Source organism: Prunus persica, chromosome G1, assembly GCF_000346465.2.
Source record: "Prunus persica cultivar Lovell chromosome G1, Prunus_persica_NCBIv2, whole genome shotgun sequence".
Taxonomy (NCBI): domain Eukaryota; kingdom Viridiplantae; phylum Streptophyta; class Magnoliopsida; order Rosales; family Rosaceae; genus Prunus; species Prunus persica.
In genome coordinates, this window is record NC_034009.1 from 25,380,902 (window position 1) to 25,402,249 (window position 21,348).

A 21,348-nucleotide genomic window follows, 5' to 3' on the forward strand; every position below is an offset into this window, starting at 1 on the left:
CTTTGTAATCTACAATTTGTTCTAATCCTTTTTCAAATCAAAGGAGAATTTCGATTTAAGCAAAAGACAATAATTGGCTCCATCCTTCATGTTCCCATTAATCTTTTTTTTGTATGCACCATTGATTGAGCACATAGTTGGTGGCATAGTATATTCCAATTAACCCTAAACCCTACTTCTTTAAATTTTTTTTTAAAAAAAATCCTTAAAAAAAATACTCCAAAGTAAAAATAATCAATGTATATCATCATTCTAGTACCCTGCAACATATCCAAAGTTCGAATGCCCTTTTGATTATAATTAATTAAAAATCAAAGCATATCTATCCATTAGACAATAAATTTGATGATTTTGATGGCAAAATTTGATTCATTCGATCAATTCAACGAGCATAAAATGACAAACGGCTCAATCTTTTTTTTTCTTTCTAATAGACGTCTCTATATGCACACATCATAGTAATTCTACCAAATTAAATGAGAGATTTTTTAAAAAAATTTGAAGTGAATAATATATTGCAAATATTTGCACAGAGAGAGAGAGAGAGAGGCAATATTGGGTCAATCAAGACCGTTGGATGTGTTCCCCGTATCCCGTTTCCCGTTTCATAAAAACCGCCTCCGTGTTAGCCCCAAACCCGTCAATCTCCCTAACCTGAACCAACTCAGACCTCCGAAACATCTCCACCAACGGCTTGATACTAAACAGGTCATTCGCCGAGTACTTATCCGTCCGCCTCGCAACCGCCACGTGTAGAACGCAGACGCCACGTGGCTTCAACGTCCGCTCGATCTCCGCAACGAACTTGTCCGGCAACAGCGCGTGGTCGAACACGTTGGAGAACTCGAAGTCGAAGGTGTCGTTGCCGAAGGGCTGGTTGTGGAAGTCCCCTTTCACGACCAGCGGCGGGTAGGGCACGAGGTCGATGCCGACTGAGTCGGACACGCCGACTCGGCGCAGCGCCTCGACCTCCTGGCCGACTCGTGCGCCGATGCAGAGGGATTTGGAGTCGTTGGAGAGGAGGCTCCGGCGCTTTAGGTTCTGGAAGAATTGGGAGAAGACTTGGATCTTCCGGTCCCAGTCGCGGGTGATCCAAACTTGTCGCAGCCTAGGGTTGAGGGTCTTGTTGACCTGGCGCTGGATGTAGGCTTCGTACGAGGTGTAGCCGGGTCGGATTCGGATGCCTCGGGTGGTTATGTTGGGTACGGTTGGCGGGCGGATGTTACCGGGTGAGGCGGCGGTCCAGCGGAGGTTTTGAGGTTGAAGACGGAGTACAAGAAGGAGAATGGGGAGAGTGAGAAGGAGAGAGAGAAACACGTATTTGAAAGTGAGAAGTTTTGGTTGAGTGCTGGTTTTCATGTTGTCTCTGCAGTCTGCATGAACTTTCCAATTCCTTAAGGAGAAGGAGATGATATATACGGGAATGTTAACAGCTTTCTCTCTAACTTTCTCTTTTGAATTTTCTCTTTTCTAATGATAACACGTGTAACACTTTAAACTATGTCATTAACACCGTCATACAAGTTTGCTTTTTCTTTCCAAATTTACTCTTTTATGAAAATAAAAAGAAATAAAACATTTGCGCTGCCTCCCTCTCTTTCGTTTCAGGATCACAAATCAACATTGCCCTCTTATCACTGTGCTCTACAACAACCACATCCTTATTATGCTGCAGATATTGTGATGAGGGATTGAGTTGCAGAGATTGGAAGAGAGAATAAGAAAACTGCAGAGAGCAAAAGGGAAGAGAGAGAGGAGAGAGAAGGAAAAAAAAAAGAAAAAATAAAGAGAGGAGAGGGATATAAACCTTTCAAATCATCGCACGGTAAAAAGCGGGACTTCTCCATAATGGAGAAGCATCGTTACTGTAGTATTTGTTTCCTAGGTAAAGGTAAACTAGTGAATAATATATAAAAGGTAAGGTAATGTTATGACCAAAAATAAAAAAGAGTAACGTCACATCCGACTATGTTGCCAGATAGATATTAATGTTATCAAATTATAGAGATGTAAATAACAAATTCAGATGGGTTAATCGTTTATTAGTTCTTGAACTTAAATTTAATTTGTATTTGAGTCTTTTAATTTTTAAAATTGTTCTCGTAGTCCTTCAAATTTAATTTCGTTAGGATAAATGGTCATGCCGTCAATTTTGTTAACTTTTCTGTTAAATGCAGGAACAAAATGGTATTTTTGTCCTTGCATTTAACAGAAAAAGTTAATAATTGTCCTAACGAAAGTGAAGTTAAAAGACCACCTAAACGATTTTGGAAATTGAAGAACTCAAATGCAAATCGGGTCTAAATTCAGGAACTAATAAAACAATTAACCCAATTCAGATAACAACTTACGTGCTAAAATGTTTAAATTGTCATTGTCATATATATATATATAGTTAGCTAGTACAAGTTGATTTTTTTCTTATATGTGTTCAAGTTGAATATTAACAGATGGATGATGCAAAGAGTTACATATGACATAGTTAAACCTCCTTATTGGCTCGATGCCTTTGCCTTAATTTTATATATTTGGGTGTGGAACAAAATATAGTTAGTGCATGCAAGATGTCATTATTGCATGAGTAAAATGGACCGAGCAACAAAACTATATGCTACTAATTAATATGAAAATGCAACATGGTTTTAAGGAAGATTAATTATTATATTATATTTAACTTTACTTTCTCTTCAGAAAACGGCCAGGGGAAGATTATTGTAAATGAAGCAACCAACGAAAAAGGGAGACGTGGCATGTAAGTGCGCATGCAGGCAGCACGACTCAAAGTGATAAACATGGACGCTTTTTTGGCTTTTGTCTTTGGCTTTGTCTCTTTGGCTTGGGCTATTCGACCTGCGTGTGACCATCTCTTCTGTTCAAGCCTGCGCCTTGATCAGTTACAAACAATGAAACATCAATCAGGACCTTCCATTTCATGTGTTAAACGTCCAGAGAAAGCGAGAAAAGGAAAAAGAGTTCTATTCATCAACAAATCCTCAAGATAAACCTGATATGCCTATAACTCTGAACCAAATTCACAGAGAAATAAAAACCTCTTCTATTGGTATTAGTCCCGGTGCTTTAAGAATTGTAATATTTGGTTTTATAAAGACACCGGGACTAGTACCAATTCCAATTGAATTCTAATCTTACTTGAATCCTAGCAAATCCCAAACAACTGTGATGACCAAATTCTTGTTGGATATGACCTTTATTCCAACATTTAGTTGTTTTTGCGGTTCAAGCCCCAAAAAAAGAAGAAAGTGTGATTTGTGAACTATGATTAGAATTGAATTGATACAGAGTTGATAGAGATTGCTAGTATATTATATTTAATTTGTGAAAACCTCTGAATTATATATATGATAATACACAGTAGTTAGTTACACATCAAACCCTACTGATAATAAGATATATCTCTGAACACTTGGGCTAGCATATAAACAGAGAGAGAGAGAGAGAGAGAGAGAGAGAGAGAGAGAGAGAGAGAGAGAGAGAGAAAATCTGCTAATATGAAAAGAGAGAATATTAATTAATCCCATTAACAAAAGTTGCAATATTACAAGTAAATTAATTAACATTGTGCCATCGCACCCTTGACCATTTCCCATCTCACTAAGACCTCATCTTGTTGATTTGGTTCAAAGCCGGTTGTAGAATGTTGTACAGGACCCAAACAATGGCAGGAGCAACCACAATCAGCAAGAGCTGGCCCCTGTTGTCATTAGCAGGAGCATCAGCAGCAATCATGGCAATTTCACTGGCTGAGGCAAGTGGTGTTGAAATGAATCCGGATGCAGCCAACCCACCAAGCCCAAGCCCCACGATGACCCCCTTGTTCTGCATGCGGTTGATCTGGTTCAGGGCTGGCTGGAAGATGTTGAAGAGAACCCAAGCTATGGCTGGAATGAGGGGTAGCAGAAGAGCAAGGCCACGGTTGTCCCCTTCGGCTATTTGGGCAATCTGTTGAGCAGCCATGGCAGGGTCAGAGGAGCTCAAGGTGGAGAAGATGGCTCCAGCAATTGCTGTGCTGGCCAAAGGTGACATGTTGATGCTGGGAATTTCAACTGGTTTTGAGGAGGTTAGGCCTTTTGGGAGGTTTTGAAGTGAGAGAAGGAAGGTGGGTTTTGTGGTTAGCTTGGTGACGACCTTGGGGGTGTTGGTGCTCATGCACTTGGCATTGATTATTGCCATTGTAGCCATGGTTGCTGCCATTGATTTAGTGCTTCTGTGGAGAGCTTGGATTGCTTGCTTGGTTGCTTGATGTTCAGGTGTGCAGAGGGGAGGGATTGGTAAAGGCAGTGAGATCAGATGATGGGCTTCAATGGTTGGTTGTAGTGGGGAAATGTGGAAAATATAGATGTGGGGCAAAGTCAGGGCAATGGGATCCAATAGAAATGTGTTATGTGGATTCTTTTCTTATCTAGAGAGTGTGATTGGTGAAACAAGAACCTCATATTCATACCCCCACAACATTTTCTTATCTCTTCTTGTAAACAGAGTTTTATTGATAGCTAAACCACAAACTTGTTAAGTTCTTTGTTAGTCATGAGGCTCTAGAATGGTCTAGATACATACATGGTCCCCTAACCTCTATTATTCCTTTCAAATTCAACAACTTAATTAGCACAGGAAATGGTAGATTACTTGAAAAGTTGATAAATTTTTTAATGTAACAAACTCATGTTATCATATATGCATTTTTATTTATTAATATTATACTGTAGCTTCATAAAATATAAAATATTTTATTTATTTATATTATAACACGTGAATTAATAGAATTCGACTCTAGAACAAATATTCAATATCATGGGCTATGCCAAGCCTTTGAACACCTAATTTGGGTTTTTACCATCAATCACCATGGATGGTTGTCAAATGGGGCAGTGGTTGAAACTTGAAAGTTGAAGCACAGAAGGGGAGCCGAAGCCCAAAGCTCACAACCAATCCAAAACTAATAGGTGAGAGCTAAACGACAAGTCGTTCTACAGAGATATTTTGCCGTTCTGGTCAATTTGCCACAAAGAGTCCCGTAAAATTGGAAAATGGAAAGCCCAGCCGACCTTTCCGGTTCATCCTCATTCGCATGAATCGCATATCCGAACAGTCAGTCGTCAACAAGCAAGACATGCTAAACCCACACTCAGCTCTCTGCACCAGCTCCAGCTCTTAGGGTTTCTAATTTCTCAAATTCGAATCCCAATCCCCTTCAAAAATGGCTACTTTATCCTCGTTTCGACCAAGCCTTGTCCTTGTCCCAACTCCGAAGCCCCCGAACCCTCTCCTCCCTCGAACTCACCACCACTACGGCTTCTCGCAACCCAAGCCCTTCCTCCGAGGCTCGCTCGCCGTGGCTCGGCTCGGCTTCGGCCCGGGTCTGATTCCCGAACCGGAAGACGCCGGAGCTGTCTTGAAGGAGCTGTATGACAGAGCCGAGAGCTTGCTTTACACGGTGGCCGATGCGGCGGTGTCAGCTTCGTCGTCGACGGAGAGCGTGAGTACAACGAAACAGAGCAGTGATTGGCTTTCTGGGATTACCAATTACCTTGAAAGCGTTCTCAAGTTTTTGAAAGATGGGCTCTCTGCTGTGCACGTTCCCTACTCTTATGGCTTCGCCATCATACTCTTGACCCTCCTTGTTAAAGCGGCTACCTTCCCGTTGACCAAGAAACAGGTTGAGTCTGCCATGGCTATGCGGTCCTTGCAACCTCAAGTGAAAGCTGTACAAGAACGCTATGCTGGGGATCAGGTGCAAATTGCATTTCATACCATCTTTCTTTCACATTGTTTAAAATGTACCCATTCATTATTGATTGAATCTTTGATGTTGATGAGCTCAAGTTATAAACTTTTACTTGTAGGAGAGAATTCAACTTGAAACTGCTCGATTGTATAAATTAGCTGGCATAAACCCCTTGGCAGGTATAGTTTCTTTCGAAACTGTAATTTCTAAAATTTAATTTATTGCTCCATCTTATTATTCTGCTTTTTGTGCCAGGATGCCTGCCTACGCTTGCAACAATCCCAGTATGGATTGGGTTATATAGAGCTCTTTCAAATGTGGCAGATGAGGTACCAGCTTCTTATTTGTCTTCATTGATTCTTAGAAACTTCCTTTTTCTCCCCTTATCTCCTTCAACTCTGCATAACTGTTTAACATTTCTTTTATTAAGGGACTCCTTACAGAAGGCTTCTTCTGGATACCCTCCTTGGCTGGTCCTACAACAGTTGCTGCTCGACAAAATGGAAGTGGCATCTCTTGGCTTTTTCCATTTGTAGTGAGTGTCTTCACCTTCAAGCTAAAACACTCCATTGTCTCTAGATATTGCCCAAAACATTCCATCTTACAAGTTTTTCCTTGAAACTAAGTAGCTATTTGGTTCAAACTCAAAAATCTTGTAACTGAACACTTCTGCTCATTGTCGCTTTTTACAAATCTCAAATTGCTCTGTTTCCTGTTTCTGGTGTCCTACTATTAAATTTGTCTTTTTATTTAAGAATTTTTTCGATGCACTTGAAAGTTCATGGTTGTGATGCTTGCTTTAATAGATATCTGATTTCTAACCACCTATGATTTGTGGAATTTGGATTTACTTTTGGTTGCTGTTAAATTTCTCAGGATGGCCATCCACCCCTTGGATGGTCAGACACCTTGGCATATCTTGCCTTGCCTGTTTTGCTGGTTGTCTCACAGTACATATCTGTTCAAATCATGCAGTCATCACAGGTCAGTGATTTCCGTGGTCCAGATTGACCTGGTTAGATAAACTTAGCACTTCTAGGGTCTAATCTTCTTGATACAATGATTTCTTATTTGAGTCAGATTTATTATTTATTATTCTTTTTGCGTTATCCTTTTTGTTTATTAATTAACACGTGTTATAACTTTCAGAGTAACGATCCAAACATGAAGAGCTCTCAAGTTATTACCAAGTTGCTTCCTTTAATGATTGGTTATTTTGCTCTTTCAGTGCCTTCTGGTCTAAGTCTCTATTGGTGAGTAGATGTAAAACCCTTTTGTTTTATGAACACCATTGAAGTTATGTTTTGCATTTTTTGGAATTGTAGTGAATCATAAATCTGCATCATGAAGACAGTGGAAACATTCTTTTTTGGTGATAGTCCTGCCTATGTTATCTTACATATTTGAGATATGTTTATGCAGGTTCACAAATAACATACTGACCACAGCACAACAAGTATGGCTTCAAAAATTTGGGGGTGCAAAAAATCCAGTTAGTCAATTAAGTGATAATTTTATCAAGGAAGGTGAACCCCAAATTCAAAAGTCTGTGTCTGAATTAAAGTTAACACAAAAGGATACCAGACAAGAAGAAAAGTTGACGCCAGAGGGTCTACGGCCTGGTGAAAGGTTAATAGTCCTTCTTCCCATTTCTCTATGTTTTTGCCGCACTTTACTATTTCAGTCTTAATCTGTTGAGATATTCCAGATTTAAAATGATAAAGGAGCAAGAAGCTCGGAGAAAACAACAAAGAGAAGAAGAAAAGAGAAAAGTTGAAGAGGCAGCAGCCAAGGGAACACAAATAACTAATGGGCGACATGAAGGAGAAGCCAGATTACTTGATAATGAAAATGGAGCTGCAGTTGAATTAGTTGGTGAAAAGAGTGAAGAACGTCATTCTCAGACTACAACCCATAGTTCCTCTGATGTTGGAGTTTCTGTGAATGGTGATCGGTCTATACAGGACTTGAAAGAAGATCACAACACAGTGTCTGTGTTGAAGATGGAAAACAGTGAAGTTTCTGCTAATTTAGAGGTTGAAAGGAGGGATGAGCAGAAGTCGGATGAGAGTCAAGGAGACGGAAAGGTATTTGGAAGTATGCTTTGACATATTGTACTCTGCATTGCATCATTATTTTAGACTTCCGATTAGTGATTGCCTCTATTATAATTGTTTGACTTGATAAAAAGAAAAAAAAAACTGGTGTATTATTTACATATACATACGTATGCTTGCATTATTTTGGGCTTACCTTTTGATTAGCAATTGCCAAATTTTCTATATTTTCAGGAATCTGTTGAAGTACGAACTTCCACGACCACTGTGGATACAAAAGTTTCTGGAGAAGGCACACATCAAGTGAGAGGGGAGTGACCAACCAAAGTGTAAGCAGTGTTGAGATAGCATTGGTGAGTCAATTTAATCAGATTGAAAGCAACCCAGACATTCAAAAGCAATTACACGGTGTATATTTTATTTGAGACAGATGAGTGGGATCAACAAGATTTTTGGATTCTTGCTGTGTAGCTGTAACAAGTTTTTGAATGTGTCCTGTAGAAAAAAGCTGCTCTGCCTTCTGCTTCTCGGTGGCATGGCATGTATGATCTTTGTAACAAAAATTTCCTTATTTTTTGGTTAGATTAGATGAGAAGAAGGGAAATGGATAGGAAATTAAGCAGATGTGTTCGATTCTTTTTCATGTTCATTTTGTCACCACACAACGTACGAATAAATGATATAAAATTTCAGCTCGTTACTTTGCTTCTTTCTGATAGTCTTCAGCTGGTTAATTTGGAGGTCCTTTGTCGTGTGATTTTCTCAGGCTGCCTTGTTGAGTTCCCTGTTGTTACCCACGTGGTTTTTGTCGTTTTGACTGTATGCTGTATTTGAACTGATGACTTCATAAAAGGAGGAAAAAAAGGGACAAAAACAAAAAGGAAAAACGACGTGGCCATAGGTTTCATCAATTAAAAGATAGTCAAAACAAAACAAATCAGCCAATTACGCTATGTACGTGTGATAATTTTTTTATTTGACATAGCATAATTAATTGAAAAAGGCAAAATAATGTAGTAATGCTATCTCAATTTCATATAATGTACGTGTGATAATTTTTTTATTTAACATAACATAATTGGTTGAAAAGAGCAAAACAATATAGTAATTCTATCCCAGTTTCATACAAGCATAAGTTTTCCAGGCTTCAGAGGTTTTGTCCTCTTTTAGCGGGAGTCCTCTCTGCTGGTGGAAGTTACGTGTATATGTGTTTATTGACTTAGCGTACACGTAGAAGGTAACCTACAAATGATGTTTTCTTCGAATAGAATAAGTGTGATACTTTGCATATTCTACTAAGCTAAGATATTCTCTCTCTCTCTCTCTCTCTCTCTCTCTCTCTCTCTCTCTCTCGATATTATAAAACTTTTCACGTAAATAAAAAATCATTTTAACTCTCTTCTTTACCTAAGAGTATAAACTCATATAATTACCCTAAATTCCATTTAATTACTACTTATTCACTTCAATAACTTCATATGTGTCAACATTTATATATTAATACTGATTAGTACTATTGATAAAAAGGTACATACTTGATTATACAATCAAACAATAGGTAAGATTAATAGAAATTAAATTCACCTGAGATACTAAAATATTCTGCAATTACAACAATCACTTTAATTCGAAAGTTATTTATATACATACTTAAGTCATTGTTTACTCTAATCTACGTGAAACGCACATGTCTCAGTGACTAGTGTGTTATTATAATTACTATAATTATATTTATCTCCCCAACAACTGTGTTAGCTTTAGCCTTGCTATTTATCTCCCCAAAGCTCTTGTCAAAATCACAATAATTGATGGCAACATGAATTAGTTAATTAATTTAATGGGCTGGTCTTGGACGGGCCTGATGTAATATTCCGAGACAATCTGGATAAACAAAGCACATAAATTATGCATATAATTCTACTCTGAATGTATACATATGGATTTTGTTTTGTGTATCCCTACAAATCATTAGTTGCAATTAATGCTGCTTAATTAGTGGTAGGTCTCTCTGTAGCACTGATACTGTAAAGGGTCTTTTTAATCTTCTATATGTTAACTTTGAATAAACTCGACTTGAATTTGTAAACGTTATTACTCACTGTCATACTGAATTTATTATATACAAGAACCTCCTATTAATGAAATTCTGCTTGTTCTCATTAAATAAAAAAGTTAGCGGTGGGTGAGAGTTGAGAGCACAAATGAGTTTCTTTGTCTGCAATTATCAAACAATCCGACATGCAGTGCAGGCAGGCAAAGTCTGTAAAACCAATTGCCAAAGTTAGAATTATTAGCTCGCCATTTTCATGAACCATATTATGCAATGCAAGGTATAGCTGTCACACCACACTACACATGCAGATTTAGTGCATGGCACGCATTTTCATTCGGTCTGCCGTAAATCGCAATGTTTAAGTTGGATTTGGATGGAAGCTTTCAACAAATTAAAAACCGCTAATCATAATTAGTAAGGTAATCATATCCTAGCTTGCTCCCTAAGCTTGACTTCAGTCTGTTCAACCCTATCGCTAGCTATTCGTACTATTTCACATGACAAATTAACACACATGCACGATACCCTTTAATTTTGGTCGGACAGAAGAGCATTCGCTTTAACCACACTCGATTAACAATTAAGTTCCACCTTAATTAAATGTCATCTAATTTTCCATGAAAAGAGGAATTAATAGATAGACAGAACAAAAACAACCTCTAAAACTACAAAGGGTTCATGCAGTCCCCAACACTTTTCCTTTTGATTAAGGTGTAGTATTTGTTGAACGATGTTAGAGATTAATATGAGTTTACATTTATAAGACAGATCGATGGTGCTGTCTGTTTCACAACAACTGCTGCATCCCCTTCTTGTATTCATGTCGACATTGGATGACATACGACCTATATAAATAATACATTTTATACACCTCACCTGCATCATCATTGTCTGAATGTTCCCAAGTAGGATTCATAAAATGCATTCGATCTACCAACTTGTATTTTCAGACATGTACTTAGGTATTGGCCATCTTTCTTATCCATCGATACTTACGAAATGATTTTTCTTTTAACCAACATAAACCTATATATGCATGGTTAAGTGCCCACCTACCGGTGTGAGAAAAATTTTCTTGTAACGAGGATAACAGTATTTTATTATTTTCGACTAATAATGCAAGGACACGTAAAAAATTATTATGCATTTCATTGTGCTATTGGTCAGGAATAACAAAAAATGATATCTTCGTTGCATGAAGGAGTCTCTCCACCGGCGTACACTTCACCTACTTAATGTTGATTGGTAAAGGAAACAGCAGAAAAGAAAAGAGTAGAACTAATATACTACTTTACTTTAATTGGAAGGATGATCTTGTAATGGAAAGATAAATGATAACTATATCTATGGCGCTTAATGGCGAGATTAAAAAGAGAAACCATGATTTTTACCTTTTAACCTTTTCCATGATGAGATCGGGTTTTTATGCAAGAATTCACGGCATGCAAGAAGCTTCTGTCTTTCACACATGTTGCATAATGAAAGCCTGTGTTTCCTTGTGCCTTTGACAGCTAATTCAGTTGCATGTGTGTCCCTTTAACACCTGGCTCATTGATCGACAGACCCACCCAACCCAACCCAACCCAACCCAAGTTGCTTTCAGACGATCGATCAAGGTGTAATTTAGACCTTTTTAGGAGAGATAAAGGAAAAGTTACCTGTCATGAAAAATTTCTCAATTAGAATATGCTTGTAACTGAAGTTTTGGATCCCTTTCATAATAAAGCAAAAAGAGGACCGAAATGTTTTGGCATGGAGGAGGACTTTCAATTGTAAATGCATGAAGGTCCTCATGTTACAGTTATGTAGCTTCATAGAAAAGATCAAAGGATACAATGAGGACACTCAATACAACAAATATTCAGGCAGATTGGACACTCAAAGCTGGGTTAAATAAAATCCTTTTGGTATATATTATAGAATTGTTGACCTCTCCTCAATAATAATGACCTTTAATTTAGAGCCATCGGTGAGGGTATGCTAGGTAGATTAGCACTAGTTGGTATGCTCCTGTTATGCATTGGGACCATTGTGCATCCACACTAGAGGGTACAAATTAATAAAGATATATTTTCTTTCTGAAATTATTGTTTGAGTTGCAAAGTAGTTTCAAGTTTCATTTCAAGCAACAGTGCAACACATGAATTTTGGTAAACTCAAACTCAAACTCATGTATGATGTAACAAATTTACGTGCAACAATTTCCTTGATGCTGTCAGTGGCCTACTTGACAGCATAAGTGCATATAATTTCATTTAGAAGAGTATAAAAAAATATCAATATTTGGACTATAAAGATTTTAAACACCACATAATCATGCTACGATCGTAATGTACGAGACTTAAACATCTTCATTTTTTAAGTGATCTGGAACTAAAACTCATAAACAAAATTACTGTTCTTATTACTTTCACCTTGATAGAAGGAAGCACACGTTACCCTAGCAATTTGATTCCAAAACGTCATGAACAATAACAAAATGAAATAATTAATTGTCACCATTCACCAATTAGACCTTGAAAATGATTTCAATGAGTAAAATGTTTATAAAGGGACAGTCGGGGAGTTTATATAATCCTCTTATCTTCCTCATAGTTTTCACCTTAGTTTTCGTAAAACCATAGGATGTGATAAATCTGTTGGAGGAGAATTTATAGAGAGAGAGTTACCATAGTCAAGAGGAAGCTGACGTGTAGGAATGAGCATACTACAAATATATAGCAAGTAAAAGCTTAATCACCACCCAAGCAAAGAGAGACCTCACCTCCCAAATCCCCATAGAAAAGAAAATAAAAAAGCTCTCAACTATTCATATTCATCCACTCTCTCAAAGCCAAAAGACCAAAATTCCTCTCTCTTTATCTCTAAATCCTTTGAGAAATATCTCATACCACTCTCTAGGATAAACAGAGAGCCTTTTTGATCAAAAAGCCCACTTCTTTGCTTCTAATTTGATCCAAATTTTGCTGTGTTTGTCTAAGAAAAACGTCAAATTCTCTTCAATTGTTGACGGATGCAGATGGGTTTTCAGGAATCGTGGGTTGCTCTGATATGTAATATTCATTTCCTAGTTGTTGGGTCTCGATCTATAACGATGATAATGCAGAATTGAAAAAGTTTGGTTAAGCATGTGTTTGTGTTCTGTTTTTGCTAGATTCTTCCTCTCTTGGCTTATTTTGGTTGTTGATCAAGTTTTCTCAATGGTTTTGGATTTTTCTAATGATTTTGTGATCTAGGTGTGCCAAAATTTTTGATCTTTCTGGCTAATTCTTGGCAAAAAAGTTTGCTTGTAACTGCAACCCCTGTTATTGGTATTAAAAAATGGAGGTTGATTTTGCTTGCTTGGTCCATTTTGATCGGGTTAATCTGACCCGTGTCAGTTATAATGAGTTTACGTGGATGAAATTTTCGCCTTTGATGTCAAAATTCTTTCCTTTTTTTGGTTGTCTTTTGACGGTGGGAATATCCATTCATGGAGGACTAGTATTCCTCTTCTCAAAGTTTCCGTCTTTTAGTGTACCTCAAGTTTGTTTTACTGTTTTAAGGTTTTGGGTTTCTTTGTTAACCCCTATTCATTTGGAAAGTCTGAAAATTTGCGGTTTTGGCTTTGGTTGCACTATGATCAAAATGGTCGGGTTGTGAATTTCTCTGGTTTGGAATTTTGCAGATGTTTGGTCTTTTGTTGTAAACGATTTTGAATCCTCAAGTCCAGTACATACCTTCTGTTCTGTTTCTTTGACACCATTTCTTATGACATGTTGATTGGACATAACTTGTTGCAATATTTGTTCTTGTAGTTGCTGTCATATAAAGAGTTTTTTTATAGGTATGTTTTTTTTATTTGTAGGTTTGAGACTTGAAGTTTGTTGATCAATAAACATATTTGTCAAGGTAGATACCCCTGCATAGATTCTCCGTGAATAAAATTAGCAAGAATTTCTTCAAGTTTTAAAACTTCAGATGCTAATGCTGGATAATTGAGAGGAGTAATGTGGTAATTGTTGTACCAATATTTCATAATTTTCAGCAATTTAGAACTTCTCGTTTGCAAAGCTTGGCCACTGCGAATTTTGGCAGTGCCAATGGATGCCACAGCGAGCGGAACCCCAACTATACAATACCATAACATTCCTGACCAGCCAATTACCACTATTGTTGTTGCCACTCCTGTACCAACATTCGAAAGGCGGCAACGCCATTGCTTTGGGACCTCCATCCCCGGAGAATTCCCTTTAGCTGCCAACCCCTCCATTGTCCTTCATGTCCTTACTGCATGCAATTTGGATCCTCAAGACCTTGCAAAGCTAGAGGCAAGTGACCTGTTGCTCTCAAGTTTGGTAATGTATCGGTGTTTTAACTCTTGGAATTGATAATGCTGCTGGTTTAATTTTGGATGTGTGTGTTGCAGGCAACATGCTCCTTTTTCAGGCAGCCTGCAAACTTTGCTCCTGACTTTGAATTGTCCATATCAGAGCTTGCTGCTCTAGACATGTGCCAAAAGAGAGGTATATTTAAGCCAATGACAGCTGAGCAACGTCAAGAATTGAAGCAAAGGTGTGGGGGTTCATGGAAACTGGTCCTGAAGTTCTTGTTGGCTGGAGAGGCATGTTTCAGAAGGGAGAAATCACAGGCAATAGCAGGGCCGGGTCACAGCATTGCTGTAACTTCAAAAGGAACTGTCTATTCATTTGGCTCTAACAGCTCAGGACAGCTTGGACATGGCACCACTGAAGAGGAATGGCGGCCTCGGCAAATCAGGTTGCCAATTCTTGATCACTCCTTAGACCTGATTCTGTAAAATGCAAGAAAAAGGAAAGAGAAATAGTTGACTTAAAAGAAAAGTTAATGGAACTCCGTTATGTTGCAGATCTTTGCAAGGCATTCGAATTGTTCAAGCAGCTGCTGGGGCTGGCAGGACAATGCTGATCAGTGATGCTGGGAAAGTTTATGCCTTTGGAAAGGACTCTTTTGGCGAAACTGAGTACGGGGTTCAAGGATCAAAGCTGGTCACTACTCCACAGTTGGTTGAATCTTTAAAAGATATATTTGTGGTGCAAGCTGCAATTGGAAATTTCTTCACAGCCGTGTTGTCAAGAGAGGGAAGGGTATATACATTTTCTTGGGGCAACGATAGCAAACTTGGTCACCAAACTGAGCCAAATGATGTTGAGCCCCATCCTTTGTTGGGCGCACTTGAGAATGTACCCGTGGTACAAATTGCAGCGGGATACTGCTACCTTCTTGCTCTGGCTTGTCAACCTAATGGCATGTAAGGATTGTCTTCATCTGTTTGTCTTGATAGCTTTGAGCATTCTGATTGTATCAAACAAAAAAAAGTTTCCTGTTTTTGGACCCCAAAAGTTGTTTGTTATTACAGTAGTTGCATTAAATGTTATGTTATTATTACTTGTTTATATGATCTGGAAACATATCAGGTCTGTTTACTCTGTTGGCTGTGGCTTGGGTGGGAAGCTTGGACACGGTTCAAGAACTGATGAGAAGCAACCCCGACTTATTGAGCAGTTTCAGCTTCTGAACCTTCAGCCTATGGTTGTTGCTGCTGGTGCTTGGCACGCTGCTGTGGTGGGCCAGGATGGACGGGTCTGCACATGGGGCTGGGGCCGTTATGGGTGCTTGGGTCATGGGAATGAGGAGTGTGAATCAGTTCCTAAGGTTGTGGAAGCATTGAGCAATGTGAAAGCAGTGCATGTTGCTACAGGGGATTACACAACCTTTGTGGTTTCCAAGGATGGTGATGTGTACTCATTTGGTTGCGGAGAATCAGCTAGTCTAGGACATAGTACTGCTACCGACGGACAGGTCTTGGTTATTACTGCATTATTTCCTATTTCATATATTACTTGAGCTGTTTTTCTTGGTTACACGAAGGTTTTGCCTCTTAACTCACATAGCAGAAAGTTCATATGTAAAATTAATTTGTGAACATGGTGGATGATTCCAGAAATCTGATACACTTGTTCCGAAATGTAACCAAATCATCATCTGATAGCTATAAAATGACTTGACCATCCTAAAATAGATTTGATGCTTTCCCAGTATATCTAAAAATGTTCTGCTTTTGGTCACATTTACTACCACCTGTTTATTGCTTCCTATATCAGTAAGATTCACACGTTTGCACTGAAGTGTATTGTGTATCTTACAGGGAAATAGGCATGCAAATGTGTTGGCACCAGAGCTTGTGACATCGCTGAAGCAAGTGAATGAGCGGGTTGTACAGATCAGCCTCACCAACTCCATATACTGGAACGCTCACACTTTTGCACTCACTGAATCAGGGAAGCTATACGCATTTGGAGCTGGGGACAAAGGGCAGCTTGGCATTGAGCTTGTTGCCAACCAGACTGAAAGGGGAAATCCAGAGCAGGTTGATATTGATCTCAGATAGAGTTCATCACAGTATCAAATCAATAGCTTTCCTTGCCACACCACCACCAAGCTTCTTTTATCCTCTAATTTATCATCATCATAACGCATTGCATTTGATGTTTACATTTCCATGTCTATTTTGTACATAGAAACAAAGAATTGTGAAGTTTGAAGCTGTAGGGGGGTACATAGGGGCCTAAGACAAATGCTAAATGGTTGTTGATATCTGAAAATGTTGGCTTTGCACTTAGGCTTCAAGTAGTTGAATAGCTGATACATTTGTCAAGGTTCATTCATCTCATAACTTGTTTATCTCAATTAAATTGATAATTTATCTGCTTGGGTTAAAAATGGGGAAAACTGTAATTCAATTCATGCATCATTTTCCCTCTCCTTTTAAGATCAATGTTGGCTTAAATTTATCCTTTGATCAACCCAAGTCAAAATATTGCAATGCTTGCTTGGCCGGTGGAATTGTTAGTTGTGGGGGCCACTGTCCACTTGGGTCACAGAAGTATGCCCCAGCTCTGAACTGGTGGGCAGACAGCTTTTGTGTGGAATGAAACATGAGGATGGAGTTCATGAAAATTGATTGTCAACTTAGATCTTCTGCCACTCATTCTGAGTTGAGTTTTGCATCGACTATTTATTGGATCAGATGGCTGGGAATATTAGGCCCAAAACCCACAGAGCAAAAGAATTGGAGGCCCAGTCTTCTACCCAAGTCCAAATTTCTGGTTCACAGGCGTTAGGCACCATGTACATATCGGGCTTGTTTGGTTTGAACTTATTGGGAATAAACTTCCCATGTCTAATCTCACGAGATAGAATGGAGGATGTTCATTTTCATGTTTGAGAACGGTGGGAAATGAGGACTAGAAAATGTCATTGTCTCTCATTCTTATGCTTGGTTAGAGCATCCACAATGGACTTTCTAAATCACCTGCTTAGACAAATTTGAAGGAGAAATTGTAAAAATACAATTCCAACCATGCTCTCTATTCACCTTCTAAAATAGAGAGACCTTTAGGAAATCCTAAATCTAAGGAGAAAGAAAGGATTCCTAGTGGTTTCCTATAGTTTAATGCTGTTTTGTTTTATGTTTATTTTAAAGTTTTAATTAATGCCAATTAGTTTTTTATATTATTTTTTAATAGTGATGCAACAATTATATTGTTTAAAAAAAATTATAGTATTTATGACTCCCAGAACTAGAGAATATCATTGAAATTTAAATTTTATAAAGAGCTCTTAAAATAATTTTTGTGTGATTTTAGCTAAATTTTAACTAAAAAATAGAGAGCATGATTGTCAATGCTCTTAGAGTATTCACAATATACTTCCTAAACTACCTTTAGACAAAATTTTGAGAGAAATTGGAAAAATACAACTTCAATCATGCTCCTTATCCACCTCCTAAAATAAGGAGATTTTTAGGAGCTCCTAAATCTAAGGAGAGAGGAAAGACTCCTAGCAGCTTCCTATAATTTAATGCTCCTTTATTTAAAGAGTATTTCAAACCTTTAATTAATGCTAATTATTTTTTATATTATTTTTTTAATAGAGATGGACCTAAACTAGATAGTATGATTGGAGTTTAAATTTTATGGAGAGCTCATAAAATAACTTTTTTATGTTTTAAGCTAAAATTTAACTAAAAAATAGAGAGCATGATTGTGGGTGCTCTTAGTGCGGTATTAAGAATGAAAAGTTGTTCGTTTTACAACAATATCCTCTTCTTTTTTTTTAATCATTGAAAGTTATTAATATGAAGAGTTTTTGAAGGATCAAAAGTGGTATTTGAAAATAATAATATAGTTAAGTTAGTCCAAAAAAACTTGCATTAAATGTTTTCTCAACCTCATTCAAGTTTTTTTATATTTTAAAAGTAATATAATGTAATGTATTCCTATATGTATATTATTTCAAATACTTTACGTTTTGATATGTACCCATATGTGTTGTAGCAAACCTATTAAGACACAAGAAGGTGCTTCAAATTGCCCATTTATTCAGCTGATGGTGGTGCACTCTAGGTGTACAGATTACCTTATTTCCATTTTCAGCATATAAGTAAATGTCTTTATCCTTTTACTTTCATTCATTTTTAAATTTCTCCAATTACTTAAGTTTGCAATGTAAATAAGGAAGTAACCCCTATTTGGATTCAAATATAAATACTGAAAAATTAAATTCCCACCAAATCAAAATATGAAAAACCGATTTTAGTGCAAAATACGATTTAGGCTAAAAATGATGGCTCATTAAGTCAATATATATTTCATACTAAAATTCCATAAAATCAAGTTTTCTTATTTGATGTGTAAGAAATAAAAGCCGACAAAAATTATCTTGAGAAAATTATTATTTTGAACAACCATATTTCTTGCTTAGAATGTATTTATCTATCCCTTTGTCGAGGACAATTATGATTGCAACCAATAAGCAATATAATTCTTGACATATGTGATATATATACTATTTTTCGTATGTATTGTGAGTTCGAAATTTTGATTCTTTATGACTTATAAGATGCCTCCACACACATGAAATCCTAATTTCACTACTAGTTCCACATGAAATAGTCATTTAGGTAGTTTAATCCTCCATATCGAACGTGTGTTGCACTCTTATTTAAGCTTTTTCGATGAAAATTCCCATATTTTTGTTTAAATGATTGGCTCTCCATTATATAAATTTTCGTACCTCTCTACCAGAAAAAGTTTCGTGTTTCAATTTCTTTTTTCCCTTCTTAGAAAACTCAATCATTCAATCCAGCTGGGATCTGAGTAGATATTAATTCAAATGTCATATGGGATTGAAATTGGGGGAAGTTCAACCGATGAACACCAATGATCATAGCATCACAAGCACAACAATGAAAAATAAAATAATGTCCTGTCAGAAATTCCAATTACTTATTTTATTTTTCCTATCGTAAATATCTATATCTAGAGAATAGAATGAATGAAATGATATATTATCTTTTCAAGGATTTTAAAAAAAATTTAATTTAAAAAAGGATGAAATGCTTAATTATGGTAATAATAATGCAACTATGACTTTGTGGGATAAAATATGATTAAAAAAATGAGGAGGAAGATGCTCACATAATTAGCACATGATCCAATCATTAACTGGTTATTAATTTCAATTTATCTATTTGATAATATGAATAGGAATTTCTATTTGAAACGTCTGTGGTAGGTTACGAATTATATATATGTGATGTAGTTGATAGATCGTACTAGTCGTATACGACTTATGCACGGCAACAAGGTGTACTTGTGCCACAAGAAACCAAGGCCCTCCTTTAATCCTTATGCCAAATATCCCATAATTTTAATACTCATCAGCGTGGCAGGAAGGATATATTTAGCCTTTTCTTCTTTCTTTTTTTCATTTTTTAGTTGAGCAACTTGGGTTGGCACCAAGTTCATGAAATGAAACCTTGTTCTTGTTGGTGCATGTCAAAGTGTTGGTGGTAGAGATAAGATGCGTGTGTGAAAGAATCTGGGCATGTGCAGGACAGAGACCTGCGATCGTTGCGTAATTGCAAAATGGACCAACAGAAGCAATCATGGAGTTTGACCCTCAAACTCGGAGAAGCCCTGGTCTTGAGGGCGTCTGCCTATATATCTATATAGTTTAGGGTAGTAAAAACTTAAAACCCCACCAACTATGTACGTACGTATCCCTCTTCTCTTCTCTTCTCTTCTCTTCTCTTCTCTTCTCCTCTCTTAGGCCATGATGTTCACGGGTGGCTAGTGAAAAAAACAAAAAATCATCAACGGTCGTGGTATGCCTAGTATTGCGCTCTTGATAAAAAAAATAAAAATAAAAATGAAAAATAACTGCATTAATATTTGAGGAGGCTGCAAAGTGGAAACACATTAATTACATGATATACTCATTGGTTTGATTAATGCTGTTTAATTATGAAAGGTACAAATGGATCGGTAATCGAATAATATCTGAGGTGGTGACCCGCTCCTTCCCCCTTGCACCACCCCACCACTGACGTACAATGGAGGGTTACAGGACTCCACTTTTGCATGCATTTATTTATTTTTGGGGCATATGCTGCATGTGAATGTGATACTCTCGAGTACACGTATAGGTCCGTACGTATGGCATGTGTGTGAGGAGAGGACCGATCTTGTTTTGCAGGCTGTCGGTGAAGAAAATAGTAATTAGATGATCACATAATTAATCTGCATATATACAGACTAACTTGTTTCTGGATCCAATCAGGACACATGACATGAATTAATGTATCCAATTTTGCTTTCATTCTCTCTTTTGTGCAATGTTCTTATGAGCCGAACATATCACCTACCTAAATTTGAGAATTTTCTTATTAGATCACACGGGAACACGAGAGTCTGTAAAAAACTAAACCAATAGAAAATTTTGAAGGATTATAATTTTATTAGCGTCAAAGAGTCTATAGACTCTATATATACACAAGCTAATTAATTACTTAAGCTTTTCCTTGTGAGGCAATTAAGGGTGAAATTTCTGACATGGCCGCAAATTTAGCGCGCAAAGAGATCATCCTGTTTGTGTGTTGTGGGCCAAATTTTCAAGATACTTTAATCATCGTGTTTATGGTGATATGTGTGCCTAATGGCAATACTGTCTTGCTGACACGTGTTAAGTGGATGAACATGTGGCCGTCACCCTCATCCACTCACAACAATAATACAAATGACAAAAGTTGTTGTTTTGATGCGAAGTTATTAACCCACAAACAATGGCAAAACTAGCATGTTGTCTTTTGTTTCGAGCCTTCCACGTTGTCTCCGGTCTGGTTGGCTACCACCATTAACGGCCCCGAGTTCTCAGAATAATATCACCGGAGTTCAGAATTCAAAAAAATTTATTGAAGCACTTTGTACCGTTTCTTGAAAGAAAATAAATGATAACATATCCTCCAATAGTGACACATAATGATCAATCATTTTTATTTTATTGTTCATCTCCTTCATGAGATCTAGAATAATTAATTCTTTCGGACTTTTTACGGGTGGTTCCCACCACCTCATATAAATGATATGAGACAGAATGAGGAACAAGTTGCAAAAATCATTTCGATCCTTACC

The 21,348-nt window shown here is 37.3% G+C and overlaps 4 protein-coding genes across 5 annotated transcripts; 2 read left to right on the forward strand and 2 right to left on the reverse strand.

The window, feature by feature from the left end:
• On the reverse strand, positions 350 to 1,969 carry LOC18789239. Its single transcript, XM_020554736.1, has one exon. The coding sequence runs from the start codon at positions 1,357 to 1,359 to the stop codon at positions 565 to 567; it is 795 nt and encodes a 264-aa protein (XP_020410325.1). The 5' UTR covers positions 1,360 to 1,969; the 3' UTR covers positions 350 to 564.
• Positions 3,503 to 4,380, reverse strand: LOC18790277 (photosystem II core complex proteins psbY, chloroplastic). The gene has a single exon (XM_007223430.2). The coding sequence runs from the start codon at positions 4,210 to 4,212 to the stop codon at positions 3,613 to 3,615; it is 600 nt and encodes a 199-aa protein (XP_007223492.1). The 5' UTR covers positions 4,213 to 4,380; the 3' UTR covers positions 3,503 to 3,612.
• On the forward strand, positions 5,014 to 8,509 carry LOC18789926 (ALBINO3-like protein 1, chloroplastic). Its single transcript, XM_007223015.2, has 9 exons — positions 5,014 to 5,749; positions 5,862 to 5,922; positions 5,999 to 6,072; positions 6,174 to 6,278; positions 6,620 to 6,727; positions 6,893 to 6,996; positions 7,166 to 7,372; positions 7,452 to 7,830; positions 8,035 to 8,509. The coding sequence occupies exons 1-9, from the start codon at positions 5,216 to 5,218 to the stop codon at positions 8,116 to 8,118; spliced, it is 1,656 nt and encodes a 551-aa protein (XP_007223077.1). The 5' UTR covers positions 5,014 to 5,215; the 3' UTR covers positions 8,119 to 8,509.
• LOC18789530 (ultraviolet-B receptor UVR8) lies at positions 12,512 to 16,603 on the forward strand. 2 transcript variants are annotated; one of them, XM_020564443.1, is made up of 7 exons: positions 12,512 to 12,906; positions 13,701 to 13,744; positions 13,881 to 14,163; positions 14,262 to 14,611; positions 14,721 to 15,122; positions 15,289 to 15,673; positions 16,020 to 16,603. In XM_020564443.1, the coding sequence occupies exons 3-7, from the start codon at positions 13,936 to 13,938 to the stop codon at positions 16,260 to 16,262; spliced, it is 1,608 nt and encodes a 535-aa protein (XP_020420032.1). In that variant the 5' UTR covers positions 12,512 to 12,906; positions 13,701 to 13,744; positions 13,881 to 13,935; the 3' UTR covers positions 16,263 to 16,603. The 2 variants fall into 2 exon arrangements, with proteins under 2 accessions (XP_020420032.1, XP_007222374.1); XM_007222312.2 differs by lacking the exon at positions 13,701 to 13,744 and having other exon boundaries at positions 12,513 to 12,906.

Excerpts from the sequence above, each read along its gene's own strand:
- LOC18789239 (XM_020554736.1), bottom strand. The coding sequence starts at position 1,359 with ATGAAAACCAGCACTCAACCAAAACTTCTCACTTTCAAATACGTGTTT.
- LOC18790277 (XM_007223430.2), bottom strand. The coding sequence starts at position 4,212 with ATGGCAGCAACCATGGCTACAATGGCAATAATCAATGCCAAGTGCATG.
- LOC18789926 (XM_007223015.2), top strand. The coding sequence starts at position 5,216 with ATGGCTACTTTATCCTCGTTTCGACCAAGCCTTGTCCTTGTCCCAACT. Across the intron at positions 6,279-6,619 it reads CTTGGCTTTTTCCATTTGTA|GATGGCCATCCACCCCTTGG; the intron begins GTGAGTGTCTTC and ends TAAATTTCTCAG. Across the intron at positions 7,373-7,451 it reads GGTCTACGGCCTGGTGAAAG|ATTTAAAATGATAAAGGAGC; the intron begins GTTAATAGTCCT and ends GAGATATTCCAG.
- LOC18789530 (XM_020564443.1), top strand. The coding sequence starts at position 13,936 with ATGGATGCCACAGCGAGCGGAACCCCAACTATACAATACCATAACATT. Across the intron at positions 14,164-14,261 it reads AAGACCTTGCAAAGCTAGAG|GCAACATGCTCCTTTTTCAG; the intron begins GCAAGTGACCTG and ends TGTGTGTTGCAG. Across the intron at positions 14,612-14,720 it reads TGGCGGCCTCGGCAAATCAG|ATCTTTGCAAGGCATTCGAA; the intron begins GTTGCCAATTCT and ends GTTATGTTGCAG.